Source organism: Epinephelus moara, chromosome 20 (genome assembly GCF_006386435.1).
Source record: "Epinephelus moara isolate mb chromosome 20, YSFRI_EMoa_1.0, whole genome shotgun sequence".
Taxonomy (NCBI): domain Eukaryota; kingdom Metazoa; phylum Chordata; class Actinopteri; order Perciformes; family Serranidae; genus Epinephelus; species Epinephelus moara.
Window position 1 is genome coordinate 21,652,894 of NC_065525.1, and position 22,527 is coordinate 21,675,420.

The window sequence follows — 22,527 nt, forward strand, 5'->3', positions numbered from 1 at the left end:
GACTGTTAGTATTGTGCCGTGTTAACATCTCTGTAGCATCAGGAGCTAACGCCCGAGTGTTGGAATTCAATTAGACACTGGGTGCAACGCTAAGCAGCTAGCATTGGGCAGTCACCGCAGGGAGGAGAGAGGAGGGGACGGTGACGCGAGGGGGGTCGAGGAAGGTGTGTGTGTTTGTGAGTGTGTAAGGGGAAGGAGGCTGCGGGCGAGAGGAAGGCCCTGGGCTGCTGGCTGCGGTGATTCAGGGGAATACATTATATCACACTAACCTCCGGCTGATCACAAGTTCCTCTCTCAATCATGCTGTGAACACACAGTCGCAACCTGAGGACAACAGTGGCTCTGAGGCTCACACACACACACACACACACACACACACACACACACACACACACACACACAGCTGTACAACTAATTATGTTTGAATAAAACAACACAATCTTGGCTTAAACAACTGAAATATCACAGAGAAAATTGTGTATAAACACAAGTTGAAAAGAGGAGCATGCTGATGTTTAAAGGTTTGGCTCGAGGGTGCAGCTTTCTCCTCCAGTATCATTGACTCTGTGGTTTAGAACAAAGTGAAAACACACAACACATTTTTAAAAACACTCCGAATCTAAACTCAGTTGTTCTGCGTTCACTTTGTGTACCTTTACAAGTGCAGCAAGTAAAATCTTCCCCCCTTTTATTTTGTTATTTCTAATCCAAACCCCAATTTTACTTGCTTCTCTCTTTTCAGACCAGGCCTAATAATGAGCATACATCCTGTTCATACCCGCCCTGTCATTTGGATTTTCTGGATTGAGGGATGACGTCTGTGTCACTATCAGTGTAACGAGTCTCACACTGAGCAGCTAGTAGTTATATATATCCCAGGCAGTAAATGGATAGCGAAGTGTGTCAAACTGTGGAAGGGTGCAAATCCTTGTCGCTGCAGAATACAAAGGAAGCCAACACAGCTGCAGTGTTTTGTAAGTGACAATTCAATATATACATCCAGATTTATTGTTTATCATCTGAAATCATATCGTGGAATTTTGCTTCAGTGTCAATGAGAATACAGTTTTCCTGACTACACACACATCAGTCAGATTTTCTCCCTCGAGTATTTTGCGAGAAGTGCTCCAGTTTGATTCCCATTACCGTGTAGTCCAATGTGATGAACATTAACAAGCCTGAACAGATATCTTTATCTATATTAATATCTATGTTCTGCCTATTCTCATGAACAACCATCTAACGGCAAAAGCTTTTAAGGTGTGTACATACACAACTCATGTAATTACACAAGCACTTAAATACATGCTCTCTTTCTTCCTCCCTCACACACCTTGATGTGTCTGCGTGCATGTGCGCATGTGTCCTTCCTCCTTTGCCGTGTCTACAAAAACCTGACCTGCCTGCTGTCAGCCACAGAGGCACCTTGCGTCCCTGCGCCCCCTCCCCCCGCGAGTGGCCGACTCACCCCGTCACCACGAGGGGAAGACGAGTAGGAGGTGGAGGGATGACGGGGGATAACGGGGGAGGAAGAGGGGGAAAGTGGGGGGTTGGGGCGGTGGGAGGAGGTGCAGCGGGGGGGAAGGATCGAGGAGGCGTGGTGGGTGGGTGGGGGCTCTGAAGCTTCCTCTAATGTGCCCTCTCCACTCCCCTGCCTGTGACCTCAGAGCTCCTGACAGCCAGAAAGTGCTGAAGCATGCAGGTGTCCTAACGCTGCAGCCACACACATGCGAGCGCACAAACACGTGCTCCACTCACACACACACACACACACACACACACACACACAGACGCAGGTGTCCTACCTTAGCAGCCTGCATTCTGTCATTTTTTAACTCTTTCATCACCCCCGTCCTCGTTGTATATCAATACATCACATCTAAAACTGTGCATTATGCAGTCTATTTATAATCGGTCAGTGATGGAGTGTGTATCAAAGGCAAAACAAGCATGTGCTTCACAATGCTGAGCACATGAGGAAAGTGGAGTATACTGTCTGCTGCACCGTAAAATTAGCTGATGCTGATGCTGTAGTTTCCTCTGTCCAGCCTCTCGACTGTACAGTGTAAAACCTGAGGTGTCCAGAGAGTGTCCTGTCCTGTGTGTGTGTGTGTGTGTGTGTGTGTGTGTGTGTAGGAGGGGGGTTAGGGTTAGAGAGTTGTATTACAGTGGTGATGAGTCGCCTGGCTGCGAGGCTGATACCTCAGCAGCACCCAGCATTGACCAGGCCTTTAAATAAAGCCTTCGATCCTCCAGCAGCAGAGAAGGTCACCGCCTGCCTCTGGTTACCCTGCCTGTCTGTCTGCATCCACGGCCAGGAGCCCTCCTGCCATCCCTTCCTCCCTTCCCTCGCCTCCTCCTGCTCTCACACCCTGGCGTGCATGTCTGCATTCAAATCCAGGTGCCTTCCTGTCCTCAATCCCTCAACTTCTTCCCTAACTTTACCTCGACTCCTTCCTTCCTTCCTTCCTTCCAGCCCTCCTCTCCAGCTATTTTCCAACTGGCAACATGATAGCGTATAAACTAGCCCTCGCTTTCCCTCGCTCACTCCTTCATCATCCGCCATCCTCTGCTATCCCACCATCCGTCCATCTGCGTGTCAGCCAGAAACAAAAAATACTGTACAGTGTTTGTCTCCACAGAGAGAGCTGAGAGAGTGAAGGAGGTCAAAGGGTCAAGACAAAACTTTTGGCCTAATCCCATGAGCCCTGTGCATGTCACCCTCCTGTCAATCAAGACCAAAACAGAGAACTGCATAACATCGCACACAACAAAGGTTGAAGAAGCGTTTGATCCTCATATGCCTAAATATGAATCGAGAAAAAAATGCATCTAATAATGAAACCCTCCCAGGTGTCTGCAGTCCCAGATGGGTGCTTCCTTATTAAATGAAATCAATATAAAACAAGTGATTGTGGTTTTGATTTCACTCAGAGGACTTTCTTCCTGTCTGAGGCATTACACAAACTTGTGTCAGATTTATACTAATACTGAAAATATTAAGATGTTATAGAGCTACAGATTTAAGGCTTCTGCTTGACTAGTTGTTTTCAAATTGTTTGGATGCCGAAAGCAAGAAACAGAAAATGTAAATTTTCATATATCAACTTCACTCACACCTATGAAACCAAATATACACAATGGTTTTAAAAATTAAGAATTGTGCAGCAACTCTGTTCAAAATGTACAGTATGCTGTTTATTTATAGTGTAGTACATCTCAGTTATTTTGCTTCGATGCGACCTAACTTTTTGTTTTTAAATATAAAGTGAATTGTCTCAGGTATAAACCTGATTCACAGCGGAAGAAATCGACACTGACTTCTTTTGTGTACAATCCTGAATTTTGAAAATGTATATAAAATGACTAATATTAAGTACCTGAATTCATTGCAATGGATCAGTTACTACACACAATATTATTGAAAGCTTGGTGTGAACATTATATGCTGTATTTTGATAAATATGCAGCAGACATTAAATCTAGATCGTCACATATCTGCAACACTAAACTTGTTGATGAAGTTTATATTCTACTTTAATTTGACATTAGTTTTAAATGTTAAATGTCATTTTTAATGTGTTAAATGAATTTGCGTTGTAAAGCAAAGGAGTGTCAAAGACTAAAAAACAGAGCAGGAGAAGTTACCTCAGACTCCAGGGTGGTGGGACGGAGAAGTCACAGCTCTCTATCACAGATGGAGGAATTTTCTCGACGTCCTGTGAAAACAGGAAACAGAAATGTATTATAAAACCAACACTCTGATTCCACAGCACAGAAAACTGTGCTGCAGACATAACACACTTTGAATATTAGGTGTTTGGTTGTTTGCTTCCAAATCGAACCATAAATTTACAGGAAAGTGACATGATGGAGAGAGCAAAGATAAAGTCACAAATTACTGTGGACAGGCAAAGAGTAATTTGAGAAAACCAGTACAACTTAATCTAAACAACACACTTTGGCATTTATATTTTTTCTTAAACTGACCTATAAGTTGAATTCATAAAATGTTATCAAAGTATAATTATCAAATATTTAAAGTTGAGGCAAACTATTTGTAGTAAAAGTTTAAAACAATTCAGAATCATATATAAACATTTACATAAAGCAAACACAAACACAAACAAACAACACAAATAAAACTTAGTTTAAAAGCTTAGTCAAATAAAAATCAAAGATTCAAGCCGGCATCGGTTATTAGATCTGAATAAAAGGTTTAGATTTGTTTCATAGTTTGGATAAAACTCACAAGCATTTTCCAAGACTTGGGCACAGATGCACATGCACGCTCACACACATACACACACACACACACACACACACACACACACACACACACACACACACACACACACACACACACTGCACAGTACTTCACAAGCAAAGTATAACTGAAATAAATTTTAAGGTTGTAACATTATGTTGATGATTATGTTTGATATTAAAACTGCCCCAGCTTTCATTTTAAAAAAAAATCTAATTTTGCATGCATTATTTAGAATAATTAAACAAAAATGCAGATTAAATTTATCAGTTCATAAATGGCTGGCATTACATTTTCAGGTCAGTCAGTTCATGAGGATCATTGCACGTCTGACAGAGGGGTATTCACACATCTCTGTGTCAACATAACTTATGCACACACGTGAATGTTACTGTATATGAACACATGTCAGGGACGACCGCGGATAAAGAAAACCTGCTTTAAAAACCGAGTGACTAATCATCCTGAAAAACTTTTTTCGCTGGGCTTCAGTAAAGCGAAATGAGGCGAAGGAGCGACAAAGTATATTAATGCCCCCCAATCCATCTTTAAGCAACAATGCGAGCCATTCATTTCCCTGTAATCCGATTCACACTGGGGGCAAATGGACTCTGACCCATTCAGCTCCATAGGAGCTCCCAGTGACAGACCTACAGCAGAGACAAGCCTGCCGTCACCTGAAAAATGCTCCGAAACATCAACATGGACAGAGCAGACTCTCAGGTGTGGCTGTGACGATTCAGTTTCAGCCCAGTAGAAGTCAGTCTGCACATAATTATATGCACATATAGGTGAAGACAAACAAAGAGCCTGATAAACACACAGAGCCAGACACAGAGGAACATCCACAAACACACACAGGCATGTACACACTTCCACACATACACACACTGTGCACGCATACTTGCACATACATGTCTAGTCTGTGTGCACTCTTGCTAACTCAAACAAGCAGACACACACACACACACACACACACACTAGGCTTGATACAGGGGAAGTGAGGTCCACGTGCAAAGGGCTGCTACATGGCAGCAGTGTGTGGGGTCAAGGCCTTTCCCAGGTACAAATGAAAGGGAGAGGAGAGACTTTGGAAGAGCTGAACAACACTGTGGGTCACCTTGCCTGGCAAAGAGATCAATGTCTGTTTGACTGGCTGAGAGAGAGAGGCTGACTGCAGTAGAAGGGTAAATCACCTCTCTCGCTTCATTGAGATGCAGGTAAAACACACAGGGGTCGGGCTCGGCTCCAGCTCCACCCTGCATAACACAAACTCATGCACGCGCAGACTTAAACACGCACACATAGACAAACATTCACACACACACAGTCGCATAATGCACTCAGTTTTCAAACACCCCCCTTCACCACGTCCGCTGCGGTCCAAAACACACCACTCCACTGACTCTGTGCCCTGCAACTCAACTCACTGTTGAAAACATCAACACAGCCTGAGCTATGTTTATCTGTGAGTCAGAATATTGTGATCACATATAATTAAATCATAATTAGCTTTCATCTATTGCCCTTTAGTGATGCATTCTGAGGAGAGCTCCTTATACGAGCAAATGCAAATCTAGTGTTTGAATTCCACTGCAACATACACAAAACACGAGCCACACTGCATGTGCCCGCATGCACATTCTCTCACAGCCGAGCATTTACAGTAATCTCGATTCAACACAAGACTATGGGATTGGATTCAGACAATCACATTACTTCCTCTCTGCCCATGCTTCTATTTGCTGGGAAAAATCACCGTGTAAAGCCAATAAGATACACACAGAGGCAGCGGCACAAGCCTTCTTTACAGCTGCTGCATTCTTACCACATGCACAAGCCGCGACAGGAGGGGACAAGTTAAATTATTAGGGTTTCAAATAAATGACACATAACTCAGGACACTGCAAGACAGAGAGGGAGAGGGAGAGAAGCTGTGGCGTTGCAGGTCTAGATGATGGACGGACCACAGAGGAACATAAATGCAGCTGATTTAAATCAATTTAAATGTAAATGTTTATCGGGTGGAGTGATGCAGATGCGGATTGAGTGGGAGAGATTGAGATTGTTTCCTCTTTTGAATGCGAATATGTTTTTAACCCTTTGGGAAGGGGGGGGGGTGGGGTGGCTGTCATGGGGAAGGGAGCGCTCACAGGGAAGGAAAAAAAATGGACGTACACAAAAACTGTTGTGTTACAAAGTGACATATGTGCCTCCAATTGTTGCAGAATAATTTAGAGTAATACAAAAGAAATTGTTTTTTATTCAGCGGTGGTTGGTAGCCTGGAGTGCATATATTATTTTACTGACAACTTGACATAATAATGCTTTTTCAAGTAGCGTTTTAAGATATAAACTGTTTATTTACTGCCCAAATGATTATATAAAGCTAATACTTTCAATTATAATGGTTATACGTCAAAATAGAGGGACGATCGGAGCATCTCTTTAATAAATTTGTGTGTTCTTATAAAGAAAAAATTACTGCAGCCTGATTTTTATTTTGCACTTTTGGCCTTTTGACTTTAAGTTGAGACATTTTACTCACTTTTATTTAAATTTCCTTTTGATTGGCTAAAAAGCCTGACAATGTCACGTTAAAATGACTCATTCCCATAGATTTAATGCACTCACTTAAACCACACATACATCCTTCCTCCACAAGGTCAAATAAAAGACAATGCCGGCTGGTTATTGAGCACTCACACAAATAGACACTAAAAAGTGCACACATCCTTTGTCCTATTAATTCTGAGGCATTAAAGCGAAGTACATGAGGATGATTCAAATGTCAATACTGATAAATTTCAAAGTGATTTCCCATAGTTGACCTGAAAGAGAGAGTCCAATATTGTGACAGCAGACAACTACATTATCTTTAATAACCTAATCATTGGACAGACTGCAAATGATCACAGTGCAGAAGTCAATATGGCGGGCCGGAGAATAGAATTACAGTTCACACTGATAAGATTAATAATGTGGCGTGTCTGTGTGCTGCGTGTACACAGTTTCTCATGGTGTGCGAATGAAAGTGAGGAAGCACAAGGCGGAGGAAGAAGAAGTGAATCTGGTCGAGTGCTGAGAAGTGAGGAGGAAGCGCTGAGATATTGTTTCCTGTGCCCTCTGTCATCCTTCAACACAGGAAGTGAACCAGTGCTACAGAATCCTCTTGCCCCTCGGTGTGTCTAGAAGTCAAAACACACACACACACGAGCAGAAAGCGTCCCACGCAATTTCCACCCCTGCACTGATGAGCACGTTTCCACTTTATCATTCTTACATATTAAATAACGGAGCTCAGACACTGGAAACCTGTGAAGGGTTACACAAAGCAGACCTCCTCTCCTGTCCGCTCACTTAACATTCCAGGTGAGGCTGTCCTGAGCGAAACCCTGAGACTCCACAGAAAACTCAGCTAACCCTATCTGCCTCACAGGAGAAAGAGGGGCCGTGAAAGAAGTATAGCATCTCCAGTTCTAGGTTATAACACAAATGTAATTAAATAGCACACTATATTGACCTAATCAGATAGGAAGGCCATAAATTAGTGGACACATGCTCACTAAAAGGCCCTCTCCTCTCAGCTAGGACGCATCTCTGATCGTTTATCATCTGAAAGGAGCAGGAAGGCAGCCAGCATCTCCCTCTTCCTCTTTCCCTGTGTACGGCTCTCTCTGTCCCTCTTGCTCTATCTCTGTCTCTCACTCACTTTTAATCACAGAGAAAATCATTCCTCCAGGCATGAGGGGATCGTGCTCTCCCATCTTGTCCCTCACTCTGGGCTTTCATGGGGGCTAGTAACGGCCAGGTAACTCTGTGTGTGTGTTTGTGTGTGTGTGTACAGGTACAGGTGTCTTTGTCTTCAACTCTGTGTTCAGACATGTCATCAGTGTGGTGCATTTTAAAGTTTTCACAAGCTACACACACATTTGAAAGAAAGAAAAAACACCTCCTTATGTCCATACACACAGCACATGCAAGCACGACTGGTAAAGGTCCTGCAGTGGGAAAAGATAATATCCCCCCTACTCCTCCTCCTTCCTCCACACACACACACAGACACACAGACACACACACACACACAGACACACAGACACACACACAGATTTCCAGCAGCATGCATTGTGGTGGCAGTGACCTTGTATGGCAGCCTAACCCCGTGCAGCCTTTATCTCAGCCATGCTGCTCTTTAGGACGCACTGAGTTCATCAGGCTGCTTTCAGGAGGAGAAACACTCTGCAGGCCAGATTCAGGTTTTAAGCTACTGGAGCTGTCAGTCGCTAAAACCAAATTACTCCGAGTGCCTCGTGGCTTTTTTCTTTTTACTCTTATCAGCATTTTATGTCTGAGTCAAATAAAGGATCTTTACATTGGACCAAAGTGGTGGAGTGCCTAAATATTGCGTGTCAAAACAGCAGCAAAACATTTTCCAGGATAAATATTACTGTAAGCATAATTTAATATAAGTAGAAATTCGACAGTTTTAATCAAACCACCGCGGTTTTATTATAAAGTGTTTGCGTTAAGTTCATTTTCAGACGGAATTATTTGCGGGAAGTCAAAAATCACATTTTAAAAATTATATATATATTTGCATAATCGTGTATTTGGTCGTTTTTGTCATCTAGACCTTTGTCTCCGGTCGATTTGAAATGAAACTGTCCACAGACAATATTCAACAAGTGAACAGCAGCCGAGTAAAAAGTGCAAGTTTACTCTAAAATCAATCATTAACTCAGCTTTTTCTAGGATACCTGCAGCACATTTATTAGGCCTCGAGGCAAAAATGAAATTATATTAGAAATACTGAGCACTGTGGTGTGATTTTCATCGCGTTTTTTAAGAGAAATTAAAGAGTTTTTCTGTCTTTAATTACGCAACAGGTGCAGAGCGTCTCTTTTATTTCTTGAGAAGCAAAAGAAGAAAAAAAACTTCAAATCTTTCAGTGTGTATTTAACAGGCGGAAAAAGAAAGTGAAACCCGCACATTGAATTTACTTAAGTGCATATATTAGAGCTGGATTTGATCTTGGAGGTGTTATAATTACGCGCCTTGTGCGCAACATCTGCACCGCGCTCCAAACAAAACCAGATGTGTGCGAACAGATGTTTGCGTTATCTCAATGACATTTGCAATTGACTTTTTCTGTTTTATTTTACAGTTTAGATCGAGAGGAGATTACAAGGCTGAGAGTGTGTGGTGTCGCCTCAGAGACACAGTGACAAACAACATGCAAAACTAAAGAGAACAAAAAAAAAACATTTTCAGGAGAATTTATTTGTTTCCATTCATGAAGGTTTATTGATGAATGGTATATTTATTAAATTCCATTTTTTAAGAGTGAACACGGTGTCTGCCAGTTCACTGTACTGTCCAGACAATACATTTTACTGTTTAGAAATCATCACAAAAAGACGTTTGGCTGCATGATGCGTAATTATTCTACAGCACCGGGAGAACATAATTTCAATTCCCAAACAGTTCACAGTTGTTTTTATTTGACCGAATAGGCTTAATTAAGTTCCTTAAATGAAAAGAAGACACATTAACAAGGAACTGCAGAAAGAATAGATCATTTGTTGCAACAATTTTGCGTGACAAAGTGGCCTGCTTCTCATTTATTTTAGGACATGCATCATAATCTGCTTGTGTTGTGTGTTAAGCATTTTATCTTCAGCCCCACTTGTTGATCGCAATAATCTATTTAGTCTTTGCATTTGTCAGGAAAAATATATATAATTGTTCCTGCTAAACAAACTAAACCTTGATAGTCTGTCGTCTGTCTGTATAAATCAATATCGAGTACAAAGTTGCTTTATTCCACAATGTCAGGCTCCTCACAGGGCTCCAAAAGCAGCCTATAAAATGTTGAAGGGTCCATGTTCGCGGGGAACTTTTATGAAAGCAAAGTGACGGATGAATGCACCTGTTTACACTTTTTTTGTCCCACAAATAAATCCCAAAAGATGATGAGGCTGAACAATGCAGTCATGGTATCATACAATCATTATACACAAGTTCACAAAAACAAGGAAAAAGAAAATAAAAAGTAAAAACACACTCCGTACATGACCAGCATGCATGGCTTCACATAACTGTTACAGTCTGACATCAAATGTCCAAACTTCTGCTGTGACTGAGTTTGGATGTTTTTGAAGACATAGGATGGATGATATGAAAATGAGATCCTTCATATCCAAAAAAAATAAACTGACTTCAAACAAAGAAATCTAAAATAAATTCACATCAAAATAAAGCTGCTGTGCCTGAGGACTGCTGAATTCCATAAAACTAATTTTGGGGTGAGGGGAGCAGGATGGACGAGGCGCAGGATGAGGCTGTAAGGGCGGACCTGTGCTCAGCAAAGTGTTGAGACATTGAATGCAGTGTGTTTGAAGACAAACATCGCGAATTGGACAGAAATCCTTTAAAATATTTGTTGAAACCGAATTCTTATTCAGCCATTTAAACAGGCATTTTTCCTGTAATTAAACATAAATCAAACAAAGATCCTCACCCTGAAACAAAATACTTTTGAAATACAGAAAAAGTGTAAAACTCTTTTGTCCTTAACTAACGCAGCTTTTACAAAACAACTTCAACAAGCACGCACAAACTATTTTTTAGCTGCGTGCGTATTTAAAGTTTTTTTTTTGTCTGTTGTGAGGGTCGGGTATTAAAACTTTTCAGCGCCGAGACTCACATGAAAAACTCCGGGGACGACGGGTTGTTGTCGCTGCTGGATCCTCCGTTTTCTCTGAAGCCGGTGCTGATGAGCTTCTCGTATTTCTCCTTGTAGGCGTCCCTCTCCCTGGCCAGCCGGGAGATCTCCTGCTTGAGGTGGTCCACCTGCTGAATGAGTTGCGTCTTCTCTCCCTCCAAGACGTGCCGCTGCTGAACCCGCTTGTACCGGCAGGACTGGGCATAGCCTCTGTTCTTTAGCGTTCTCCTCTTCTGTTTCAGACGGATCACCTCTTCCTTGCTGACCCCCCGGAGCTGCCGGTTCAATTCCCGCACAGACATGGTCACCAGCTGCTCGTCCGAGAACCGGTCTTCCAAGCGCAGGTGCTGGTGGTTCCCCCCCACGCCGCCGCCGGACTGAGACCCGGAGGAGGGATGGTGTGCCCCTGCGTGGTGGTGGTGGTGATGGTGGTGGTGGTGGTGGGGAGTCCCGTTCTGAGCTGCGGCTGCAGCGATAACCGCGGACACCACGGCGGCCGCTGATCCCATCTCCTCCCCGGCCATGGCGCCTCCTGCCCCGGCTGCGCCGCCGAACTGCTGCCCCCTGGCATAGCCATCGAAGGTCTGGAGCTGGTGACTGCTGCTGATCAGCGCCTCTACGGCGTCCTCCGGGCTAAAGCCCAGAGCCTCGGGGTTCAACTGCTGTTGGTACCCGGTCATCCAGTAGAAATCCTCCAAGTGTGCCTTCTGTTCGCTCCCTGATCCCGGACTGGGCGCCGAGAAGCTTGGCGAGGGGGGAACCGAGCTGCAAGGCGTGCTCATCGGGGTGGAAGATAGGGATCCCCCGGCGACCAGGCGGCTGCACTGGCTGATGCTGCGATCGGGCTCCACCGGCTCCTTTTTCACTTCAAACTTCATCAGATCGAAGTCATTAACATATTCCATGGCCAGGGGACTGGTGGGCAGGTCGGAGTTGCTCATTGCCAGCTCTGATGCCATCCTCTTGCTGTTGACAGTCCTCCAAAGGGGGTGAGGAGCACCTGTCAAAGTGGGCTGCTGAGACACGCACTGAGCCAGCTTGATTTCTTTATTTATTTTCTTCAAAACCGGAGAAAAGGTGGATTTTCACGCACTAATTGCGCAGCGCAGGTTTTTGGTTTTGTGAGTCGATAAGTTTTTTTTTCTCTTCAGCCTGTGTTGCACAGACGCATTGGAGCAGCGCTGTTTCCTCCCTCTCTCCCAGCGTGCGGGTGTCTGAGCGCCGCTGTCTCTGTTTCTACCATTTAACACTTCATGGCTCCTTTTAGGATTAGTGCGCCAAATTGAGGAGGTTCACGCACGTGTCCCGGGCAAATAGTTGCTTTGTGGAGGAAAAAAAAAACTCCACCCTAGGATTGATAGATTTTTTTTTCTAAGGCATCAGTCAGCCGACGAGTTAAAAAGCATTGCTTAGTTTTATAGGCGCCCTGACGTCAGGACTGGAAATATGAAATTGACTGAGACTCAGCCAATGAGGAGCCCAGCCTGGGGAGGTAATTAGCATAATAGTATAGAAACCAAAGTTTTCTGAAGTGTCCGAGCCCATCTGCAGATTGACACATGAGACTTTATATGCATTATTTTAACACTTTGCATAGAAAGCAACAAACGCAAGTGAAATAAAAAAACATCCCGTGGAATAACAGAAGATATCAGCTGGTAAACATGCATGTGTCTTTCCTTAATTAGCAGATCGTTATAATTTCGACACATATTTAATGTTTTTACATCATCATAATAATCACATAAAATATCCACATTTTACAGTCATATTCATCAACAATATTGTTTGTTTCAGAGCTGTCTGCTGATCAGTCTCTTCATTAACCCAGCTCTCATTTAGTATGTTGATATAGCGAGACTTTGCACAGGTGTTTTTCATAAATTATATAAGCAGATTTATAATTAAGGATCTCAAAACTCGTCTGAGACAACTGTTTTAGTCACTCTACACACACACATTGGAATTAAATGCACCATAATACACTGAAACGATTCTCAATGAGCGATAGATAAATAGTTTTATTCTACATATAGTCGCAGAAATAGATTACTACAGACAAAGCGGATCGCTGTGCGAGGAATGTTAAAGTGCTTGAAAGGAGCATGGCATGGCTGTGGTTGAATGACATTGTTTGGAAACCCAACGTCGCCACCTTTCGGTATAAAAGGATACTTCATGTGGCTTTATAAGGGACTGTGTGTCCCATACAGTGGCTGTGTGCACATGGTTTTGTGCTTTAAATGTAAAAAAAAAGAAGATTTTTTTAAGTCACTTTGCTCTTGTAGAGGCTTGTCTGCTTTCTGCTACTCTTACTGCTGAAAATGATGATGATTTAACAAGACAAAAAGAGCATTTTAAAACAAAATTGAAACATAAAAACATATTTTTACATATAAAAACAGAGCTTTAACCATACAGAAGTCAGTTTTCTTTAAGGAGAAAACCATAAACGCATTTTCCTACAAGTGTCTCCCATGTTAATGCATTCACATTTAATGCTTGTCAACACAAAATCATTTTTCTAATTGAATACTCCGTTGTGACAACACCTCCATCTGTGTCCTCCTGGAGTCTACAGTCTCAATCCCATGTAATGATCACAGCATCAGTGTTCCCCTCTCTTTCTCTCTGTGTGTCTCTCTCCTGGAGCACATTCCTCAGGAGTGGTGGCACATAAGAACAAACAATAAGGAGGGCTATACACAGAGGACTGGAGAGTAAATAAGAGAACTCTCCCTGGAACATGTCACACGGGGAAGCTTCAGAAAACTACAAAGCCGCCAGCAGATAATCCAACTCCCCGGTGTCCCCGACGCAAGTAAATATTCTCTTGGTCCCTGTGACTGTTCATGGGGACTTAACGTTAAACAGGAAAGGATAAACATCGTGTTTTATTCATTAGAACACACAACAGAGGCCCCTCTGATGCCTTTGAATAAATATTAAACAGATGAGGTGTCCCATCTGATGCTACTATATGTTGTTGCTGTTGTAGTGGAAATTCAGACTGGTAGTAAGAAGCACAGCAGGACAAAAAGTGTCAGAGTAATAGTCGTGCATGATTCATATATATTGCTTTGTGTAGAGTCATTTGTATGTCTTTTAACCACTATCATCACATCATGTTCAGTGACAGGAAAATGAGGCTATGTCACAACTGAGGGAGGTGATAAAAATGACCCTGCTGCATGTCATGTAACACTTGCAAAATGACTGCCAAAATCACAACTCCTTTATTGTATATGTAAAACAGTTGGACACACATGCCACTAACAGACACAGACAGCACTTTAACTTGTTCACGTGTCCACACAGGTCCGTATTTGAAAGCAGCAGCGGCGGCGGACACTAGCTGCTGTGTGAGCTCTTGAGTTTGCCAGATCTCTTAAACCAGGATTTATCGGCTGGGGAGTCTCAAGGGTTAACAAGCAGAGTCCAGAGCCAATGCATCAGCTGTGTTACTGAGGGCTAATAGTCCTGTATGCACCCCATTCTGTCTCCCTTTGGAGTTTCACGTAGGCAGCTCACTGCCACAAAGTTTACTGCTGTCTTTATTTTATCGGGGATGATTTTTTTTTTTCTTCCTGCTCTCTACAGGGGTTGCACTCAGGCATATATCATAAAATAAGCTTATACAGCAGGAGGTGGACCACTTATACAGTGTTAGTACAGGGGGAAGTTAAGAGCATTTAGTTTTATATGATTAAAACACATCTACGTATATTTAAATACATGGCTATAGGTTTTGTTCCCACATTTGGTGGAGAGGAGGGAAAACATGAGGCAGTTGCGCACTAGTTTGTGTCTTTTCTGCATCATTTTATGGTGGAAATGTCTTTAATTTTGTCAAAATAAAAGTCCTCTGCATTCTTTAGGTTTTTATTAAGGGGAACAAATGCACATGTTCAATATATTGAGGGAAGCATGTCCCCTGCGTCCACCCCAAATCTACACCTATGTTTAATTAAAAGTCAGACACCAACCAGATCAGCCCTTATTTGTGTCTTAAATTGCTTCTTTTAACTAAAAATTGAGGCCTTGTTCACCCTCTGTAAGAATAACACACCTAAACCAGTCTTCAATAGGACTAAATACTTGTAAAACTAATATTTATATCAGTTTGTGACCCCACAGTGATGCAGTCAAGTGATTTGTGAATGAAAACATCCAACCCTTTGACTCTTCTGAAACCCCACTGATGCCTCAGCCTTAACGTGCACACACCAGCTTTGTGTTAATAGTCTGGCCTCTACATGTGGAGCCCGGCTACAGTACGTGTTAATGAGACACCATCTGACCTTTTAGAGTTCACCCCAGGAGAACACTGATGCATCCTGGGTAAAGGATAACCAGTGCTCCTGGAGTTCCCCGTGATTTACTGACACAGTGACTTTACTAATTGTTACATCTATTAAAAACATCCTCATTACAGCGTGACTTATGCACCGTGTTGCAATAGACGTCACTTTTATTTTCAGCATGCTAACCTTTTGTTTGCCTCTGGGGTTCCCTGAAGATGCGCACTTGCTGAGGATGTGCATAACTTGTTGTTTGCTTTCTACCCACCTTTGTGGTAGAAATGTTTTGCTCACAGGTGAGGAAGCAGGCGCTACTTGTGAGGTCTGTGAAATAAATAGCATGTAATTCACTGAAGACAAATATGGCAGCTTAAACTCTACAATATGATCTTAAAGCTGGGTAAAATATTATCACAGTGTTTCAACAGAGAAAGGAAACAGAGGATCGAGAGCATTGAAGGAAAAAAAACTCATTAAAGCTCACTTTATGCAACTGCAAGATGTGCAGTTTATAACCCCACTCACACTATTCAAAATCTCGAGCGTGCCAAAAATAGCCAAAGACATTACCATATTTAACAGACAGTAACTTAAATAAAACGACGGAAACTAAACTAAAGGATTTCTGCATGACCAAGATTATGCCTTATAATCATTCATTACATTCCCAATGGGAGGTAGGCTTCATATTCACTCTCAATCCCTGTTTAATGCCATATATTAAACTCTGGTGGCACCCCAAATGGGGGACAACCAGACGAGTGGGCTCAGCGGGCTCATCTGAGACACATTTAATTAGCAGGACAGAAAATGAAATGTTTCGTGGGGTCTTAACTAACTGTTGTATCTTTTGTAATAGAATGAGGAGCTGTGTGAGAAGCTATTACAAGGAGGAGCATGAAGAACGGTACCACGCTTTCCACTGCCAGTGTTTTATAGGGGGAATAAAAGAATGCATATTAAGATAATAAGCTTCCACATCACGGAAACAAAGTGCCATATTTGCAAAGTGCTACGTTTGAGAGAACAGGCTTAGTCGCTCTGCCTCTCTCTCCCACTATCTCACCGTCCTGTTCTCCAATCCCGCATTAATCAGACTTTTACAACCTTTTCGATTCATTTACTCGCTCAGGAAGCAGGTAGAAGCTCCGAGTTTGAACTGTCTGTTTATGTGTGGACTTGAAAAACGTCTGCATGGTTAATGGAGGAGAAACGGGCCCTCAACAAGTGAATTTGATCATTACCTTGCAGTCTGCCCATGAGCAGAGATTGTGGAAGAGTATGCTTAGAGAAAGACAGGACATGGGTTTACCAGTGTGTATTAGAGCTGTAACAATTAGTCGACTATTTAATTAGTTGATAAACAGAAAAATAATCACCAACTTTCTGCTAATCGATTAAATGTTAAAGGTCCAGTGTGGAGGATTTGGGGGCTTCTTGTCAGAAATGGTGTATAATATTCATATATATTACCTTAAGAATGACATATAGAGCTGGACCTCTCCCCTTGAGTCTGTTCTACAGTAGCCCAAAGTGGACAAATGTAACACTGGCACTTGATAGGGCTGTTGGTTTTTTTGCGTTTTTTAGTCAGCCATCGTAATTCCCCTACACGCTTGGCATATGGGAGGAGTTTCAGTTTTGCAACCTCACCGCAACATGTCACTAAATCCTACACACTGGACCTTTAAACTAAGTTTCATGCAAAAATGGCAGAAAATGCTGTTTTCAGAAACTCAAATATGGAGATTTCCTGCTTTTATCTGGTTTATATCATATTAAATTCATTATCTTTGGGTTTTAGATTGACAAAACAAGACGTCTCATTGGACTTTGAGAAACTGGGATGGATATTTTTAACCATTTTCTGACATTTTATTGATTAATCAAGAAAATAATCGGCAGTTGTCAGTTGCAGCCCTAGTGTATGGACAGTATAAAGGGCTGAGGTTGCTCTGCTGTTTTTGCTCCAGTCTACCTCTCTGCTTTTAACTTGGCAGTGGCAGAAATGTCCAAGTCACCACAGTCAATCACGCCCTTAAAGCCTCAAAATGGAAACATTATGCAGAGTAAAACACCAGAGCAGTGTAAGATTCAGATTCAAATGACTGGATGCTCTTGATTAGAAAACAGGGCTGTGACACTCTCTCTCTGGCTCCGTGCCTGCCAGAAGGATGCTTCAACCTGGTAATTGGCCACAATGAGCAGACTTGCATGTGTCAAACTCTCCTCTTCACATCTGGTTATTGTCTCTCACAGCAGGTGGACATCACAGGCAGCGTCTGAGCAGTCTCATCTGCTCTCTGTCTCTGTGTAACACGGGGTGTACAGCTATTATACTTTAAAAACCAGCAAAGCTGCATGTGTAGTTTAAAATACGGTATCTCTAGCGTGAACGGGTAACATGATGAAGAGATGTGGGTCATTCACATGTCAGCGCAGTCTGCGAGTTAATGATTTTCAACGGCTTTATGAATACAAAAAATATGTGAAATTGGACGCTGCAGGTTTTCTGTGAAGAAGAAGTAGTTCATTGTGGATTCAACAGTCAAGGTTCATGAATGTAATCATGTTTGCACACAAACACACTAAAATGAAGTGTGAATCGTATGGAACCTGAGCTCATCTTCTCTCATTAGACACACACTGCTACATTATTGGCTTCATTAGCTATCCCCACCGTGCATCACCCAGCATGTGGAGTAGCAGGTAGTCAACACTCACACGAAATAACAAAAACAATACAAGGTACACACACTATTTTTTTTTTTTTTTCCCACAAAGCTGATGGTTCCTTGATAATTTTAGCTTTTCATGGCTAATGACTGTGATTTTCTATTTTTAGGTGTATGCATGAACACAGTGTTTGCATGCGTGACTTCCAGCGTACACATGGCACGATGATTCATGTTGCAGTTGGAGGTTATGAGTTGTTATTGATGTGGCTGGTATATGTACCGCGCTATATGCTCCCTGCAACTGTACACTGTTATTAATGTCCACAGTGTCCACTCTGTGCTGTTATTAATGTGAATCATATACATAAAGAGTTTCCCCATTAGTCAGAGTCGAACTGTGCCGTCACACAGGGAGGAGGAGCAAGGAGTAATCTTCTTCTTTATCCTCCTGCAGCTCCTCCACATCGTCACCCAAACATAGCCAGCCTCTCTTAATAAACTCTTTTTGAGTCCACAGATTTATTCACCAGGACTGAAACACCCTCTGTGATTCAGTGACTCAGGAGTTCTCTAATTAATTCAATTCTCTTATGACATCTTACAAAAACGTATTTTAATGCAACTGTAACAACAACCCAGTCTAGAACCAAAAATTCAATACACATAAGTTGTGTCAAAAGCTATGAGCAGAGCAATCAATTTGTCAGCTTACAGAAAATGTATTAACAAGTTATTTTATCATAATTAAAAGTTACTTATCAACCCAAAGTGGCAAACACTCACTGGTTCCAGCTTCTCAAATATGAGGATTTTCTGATTTGTTCTGTTTTATATCACTGCACATTAAATATGCGTTTTGAGTATGAGTATGAATATGAGTTTTTTAGTTGGTCGGACAAAATGAGCAATATGAAGATGTCACCTTGGACTCTGGGAACAGTGCTGTAGTAACTGAGATCAGTCTTGGTCTTAAGATGGGTCCCAAGACCACTTTTTGAAAGTCTCCGTCGCGTCTCAGACTCAGACATATTTTTATTCGGTCTTGTCTCAGCTCTCAGACAAAGAGGACTCCGGATTTTATTTCAAGTCTGGTCATATCACTAAACTGCCTGGGCAAAAAAGAAGTGTTAAATACAGATGATTAAGTTGATTTTAGCTCCTTGGTGTTCGTATTTGTCTGCTAACAGAACCAAAAGGAAAATTCCCACACATAAAATTCACCTCTGCATTGCCTTTTGATTACTTTATCAAGACATTTCTCGTGGTACGCCTAATACATACACACATACATGCAGTATGGCCATAAAAAAGGTGAATAAAGAGGAATCTTCATCTGTTTTTATGGAAATGTGGATCTTTCAGATCAATTTGAGGAGTGCCTAGGTGTGCATGCTCCACATTCATGCAGGGTGGGACTTGAACAAGTCTTGTCTCAGTTTTGACTTGGTTTTGATACTCTCTGGTCTCAGTCATGACTTGGTCTTGGTAGTACTGAACTACAAGAAGCAAGACAGTTGCAAACCTTCAAAGTTAGGGTTATGTAAAGCTTTTAATGGGTCAGTTAGGTNGCAGGGTGGGACTTGAACAAGTCTTGTCTCAGTTTTGACTTGGTTTTGGTAGTACTGAACTACAAGAAGCAAGACAGTTGCAAACCTTCAAAGTTAGGGTTATGTAAAGCTTTTAATGGGTCAGTTAGTTCCTAGAGATGTGGTGACAACAGCTGCGCAGGAGGGCCCAATGTGATTTTTTTTTCATGGGGCCCAGCGCAGGAGGGCCCAATGTGATTTTTTTTTCATGGGGCCCAAAATTCCTGGCGGCGCCCCTGGTCTTGGTTTATGTGAACTTGACAGTCTGGGAACAATTCTTACTATTTTCCCACCAGTTTACAAACTAAATAATTACCTGATCAACTGAAAAAAGTTTAAAGAATGAAAATAGTTGTTAGTTGCGGCCCCAAATATTCATTGTGTTCCAACAACTTAAAAAAATAACAACTAAAATTCAGTTGCACTGGAATAATCTACATGTTAATACTGTTTATTGCTGATGTAAAGTGTTACGCTTAGTCAGACAAAAATATGCAAAGTCAGCAAAAAGGCTAGAAAATGCTACGAATAAAAAAATATATAAGCAAACTATATGGTACAATAACAATGCATTATATATTTATGATTATTCTAATTGGATAGAATATTAAGGTAAGGGCTTTAGAGTAAGAGGTAAGGTAACTTTTAGTATAGCTTCAAAAAAGAAAGGAAACTCTTAAAAACTTAACTCATAAAATAATGAATAATAATGATAAAAATAGAAATGTAAAATGTCACACTCAATAACTGTATAGTTCATATGCTTTGTAACAACACAATGACTACAGGCTGCTCTGGTTCACTCAGTCTCACACTGACACACTCACTCGCACAATGAGTCTTTGTGTGTTTTTTACCAGAGAGCTGAAGAGCCCACTGGCTCTGTGGAGATCAGGGGGCAGCCCTAGCAGACAATAGTGAGGTGGTGCCACATTACAGATACAGCAGTCCACATGATCCACGGTGCTTCTCCCACCCCAGTCCTCCTCTGAAGTCTTCCCACACAGGCTTTCATCCCTTTGGAGACACTAAGAGATTCAGCCGAAAGAAAGATGAGAATGTAAACACCTCTGCATGCAGTGTGATTTAAGATTATTGCAGATGAATGTAAATATTAATTTTAACCTCCCCGTGATAATCCCCTCATCTGTTCCTTAGCAATGGAAGAATCATTTGCCTATAGCTCTTAGTAAGCAGAGGAGTGTGTGAGGGAGCGAGCAAACTAAAGTCACATCTCTCTGCGTTATTCTGCACTCTGTCACAGAGGAAGATGCAGAGACAATACAGCCCACAGGACACCACAGCCTCATACAACAATCCTTTATATCTCCACTAGATTAATGCCAGGAGACAAATGCACTTCCACTGGGATATTCACTTCTCTGGGGGAGAGCGAGGGGGGAGAGTGGAGGGAAAAGGTTGCTCATTGCTGGCCCGAGGGATGAGTGAAGCGGGATGATGAACAGGCTTCATGTAATGGGTGGACTTTTGATTATGGCAATATTGAGTGTGGAAATGAGATGTTTATCAAATGTGGTTTTGAGGGAGAGACGGGAGGAGCGAGGGAGCAGGGGGAGGGCTGGGATAAGCGTTAATCTGGCTGCTAAATGGAGGGTTTGACATGTTGTGTCTGTCTGGAGAACCCAGCGGGACACGTCTCCTCTTCATCTCCTCCCTGCACACTTTGATCAAGCTTGCAAACGCTCACAATTAGCACCTCGTGATGCTGAGTGGAAAATGTGGGTGCATTTGGAGAGTGATATATAAATTTTGATTCGAACCTAAAGAGTCCCGAGAGCGACACGTAATTTTTGGGGAAAAAGGAGGTTATGACAGCAAGAGGGAGTGAGATGAAGAAGAGAGGAAAGTATCTTTAAGCTTTTCCTAAAAACGCACAAACAGACTTAGTAAGAGTTAGTCATGGTTCTTTGCGCACTCACAGTAGATTTGGATGCTTACACAGGAGCAGAGACACCCTTCCTGTTGCTTATCCGCTTCCTGAGCCTCAATTTGTATTGAAATCCCTCACAGGCAATTATCCATATGCGAATGGTGTACTTACTCTGAGCTTATATAAGTTTCTTTCTCGGTAAGCCGCACCATTTTCATTTTAAAACTCTGATTACAATTTCAGAGTTTATTGCTATGAGAAAATGGCAAAAATGGGTGCTCATAGTTAACACAGAGCATAAAATCCTGCAGGACCTCTCCCTGGCTGTATAATTTGAAAGATTGAATAATCTTTCCCTGGCATGATGTTGAAAATCCCTTTGCAGGAAGAGAGACGTGGGTAGCAGTTGGCATCTATGTGGTCAGGAAGACATTTTGTTGAGTAAAGCGTTGGCAGGCAGGAGGAACCCCCCCGCCACCACTCAACCCCCCGCCTTCTCACCCACCTCTCAGGCTGTCAGGAGTGTCATATATCTGGGGGATATCTGAGGGCGAGGGAGATCGCAGCCCAATTACGGGCTGATAACTAATCAATAGGCCACTTATTCCTACAGCAGGAAGTAAAGGAATGGGCCCCTGGGACACGTAGTTCAGATTACTCTCCCCTCAACATGGGACAGCCACTAATGATGAGACAGAAAAAGAAGTGGAGAGAGGCAGAAAGAGGGGGGAAATTAAAGGAAAAAAATGGGCGGGGAGAAGCTACAGTGTATTGAAAGACAGACACTGAATGAGGAGAGAAAGAGACAGAGACAGACAGAAAATGGGGCACTCATACAAAACATCCATATTCAAAAGACAGTGAGTTGAATCAAACAGCTGATTTACAGTAAACACAAATATCTCTTTAAATGTGGCAGGTACTTTAAAGGGCTGGTTCACCAAATTACCAACACCAACAAAAACAAGAACAACAGCAGCTTACCACGTATACTGGGTATCAAGCGATGCAAATAGTTTTAGTTTTCATTCATAGTCCCCATAGAAACTGCTCACACAGGGATCCTGGGTAATCACACCT

General features: G+C 42.3%; 1 protein-coding gene across 2 annotated transcripts in view; it reads right to left on the reverse strand.

The window, feature by feature from the left end:
- mafb (v-maf avian musculoaponeurotic fibrosarcoma oncogene homolog b (paralog b)) overlaps positions 1-12,374 on the reverse strand; it is a 51,643-nt gene extending 39,269 nt beyond the window's left edge. For both annotated transcript variants that reach the window (XM_050073136.1, XM_050073137.1), the window contains exons 1-2: positions 10,974-12,374; positions 3,649-3,719 (exon numbers count right to left, since the gene is read on the reverse strand). In XM_050073136.1, coding sequence (XP_049929093.1) covers positions 3,692-3,719; positions 10,974-11,950 — 1,005 coding nt within the window. In that variant the 5' untranslated portion in view covers positions 11,951-12,374 and the 3' untranslated portion in view covers positions 3,649-3,691. The remainder of the gene's footprint in view (positions 1-3,648; positions 3,720-10,973) is intronic.
- Positions 12,375-22,527: the final 10,153 nt, after the last annotated feature.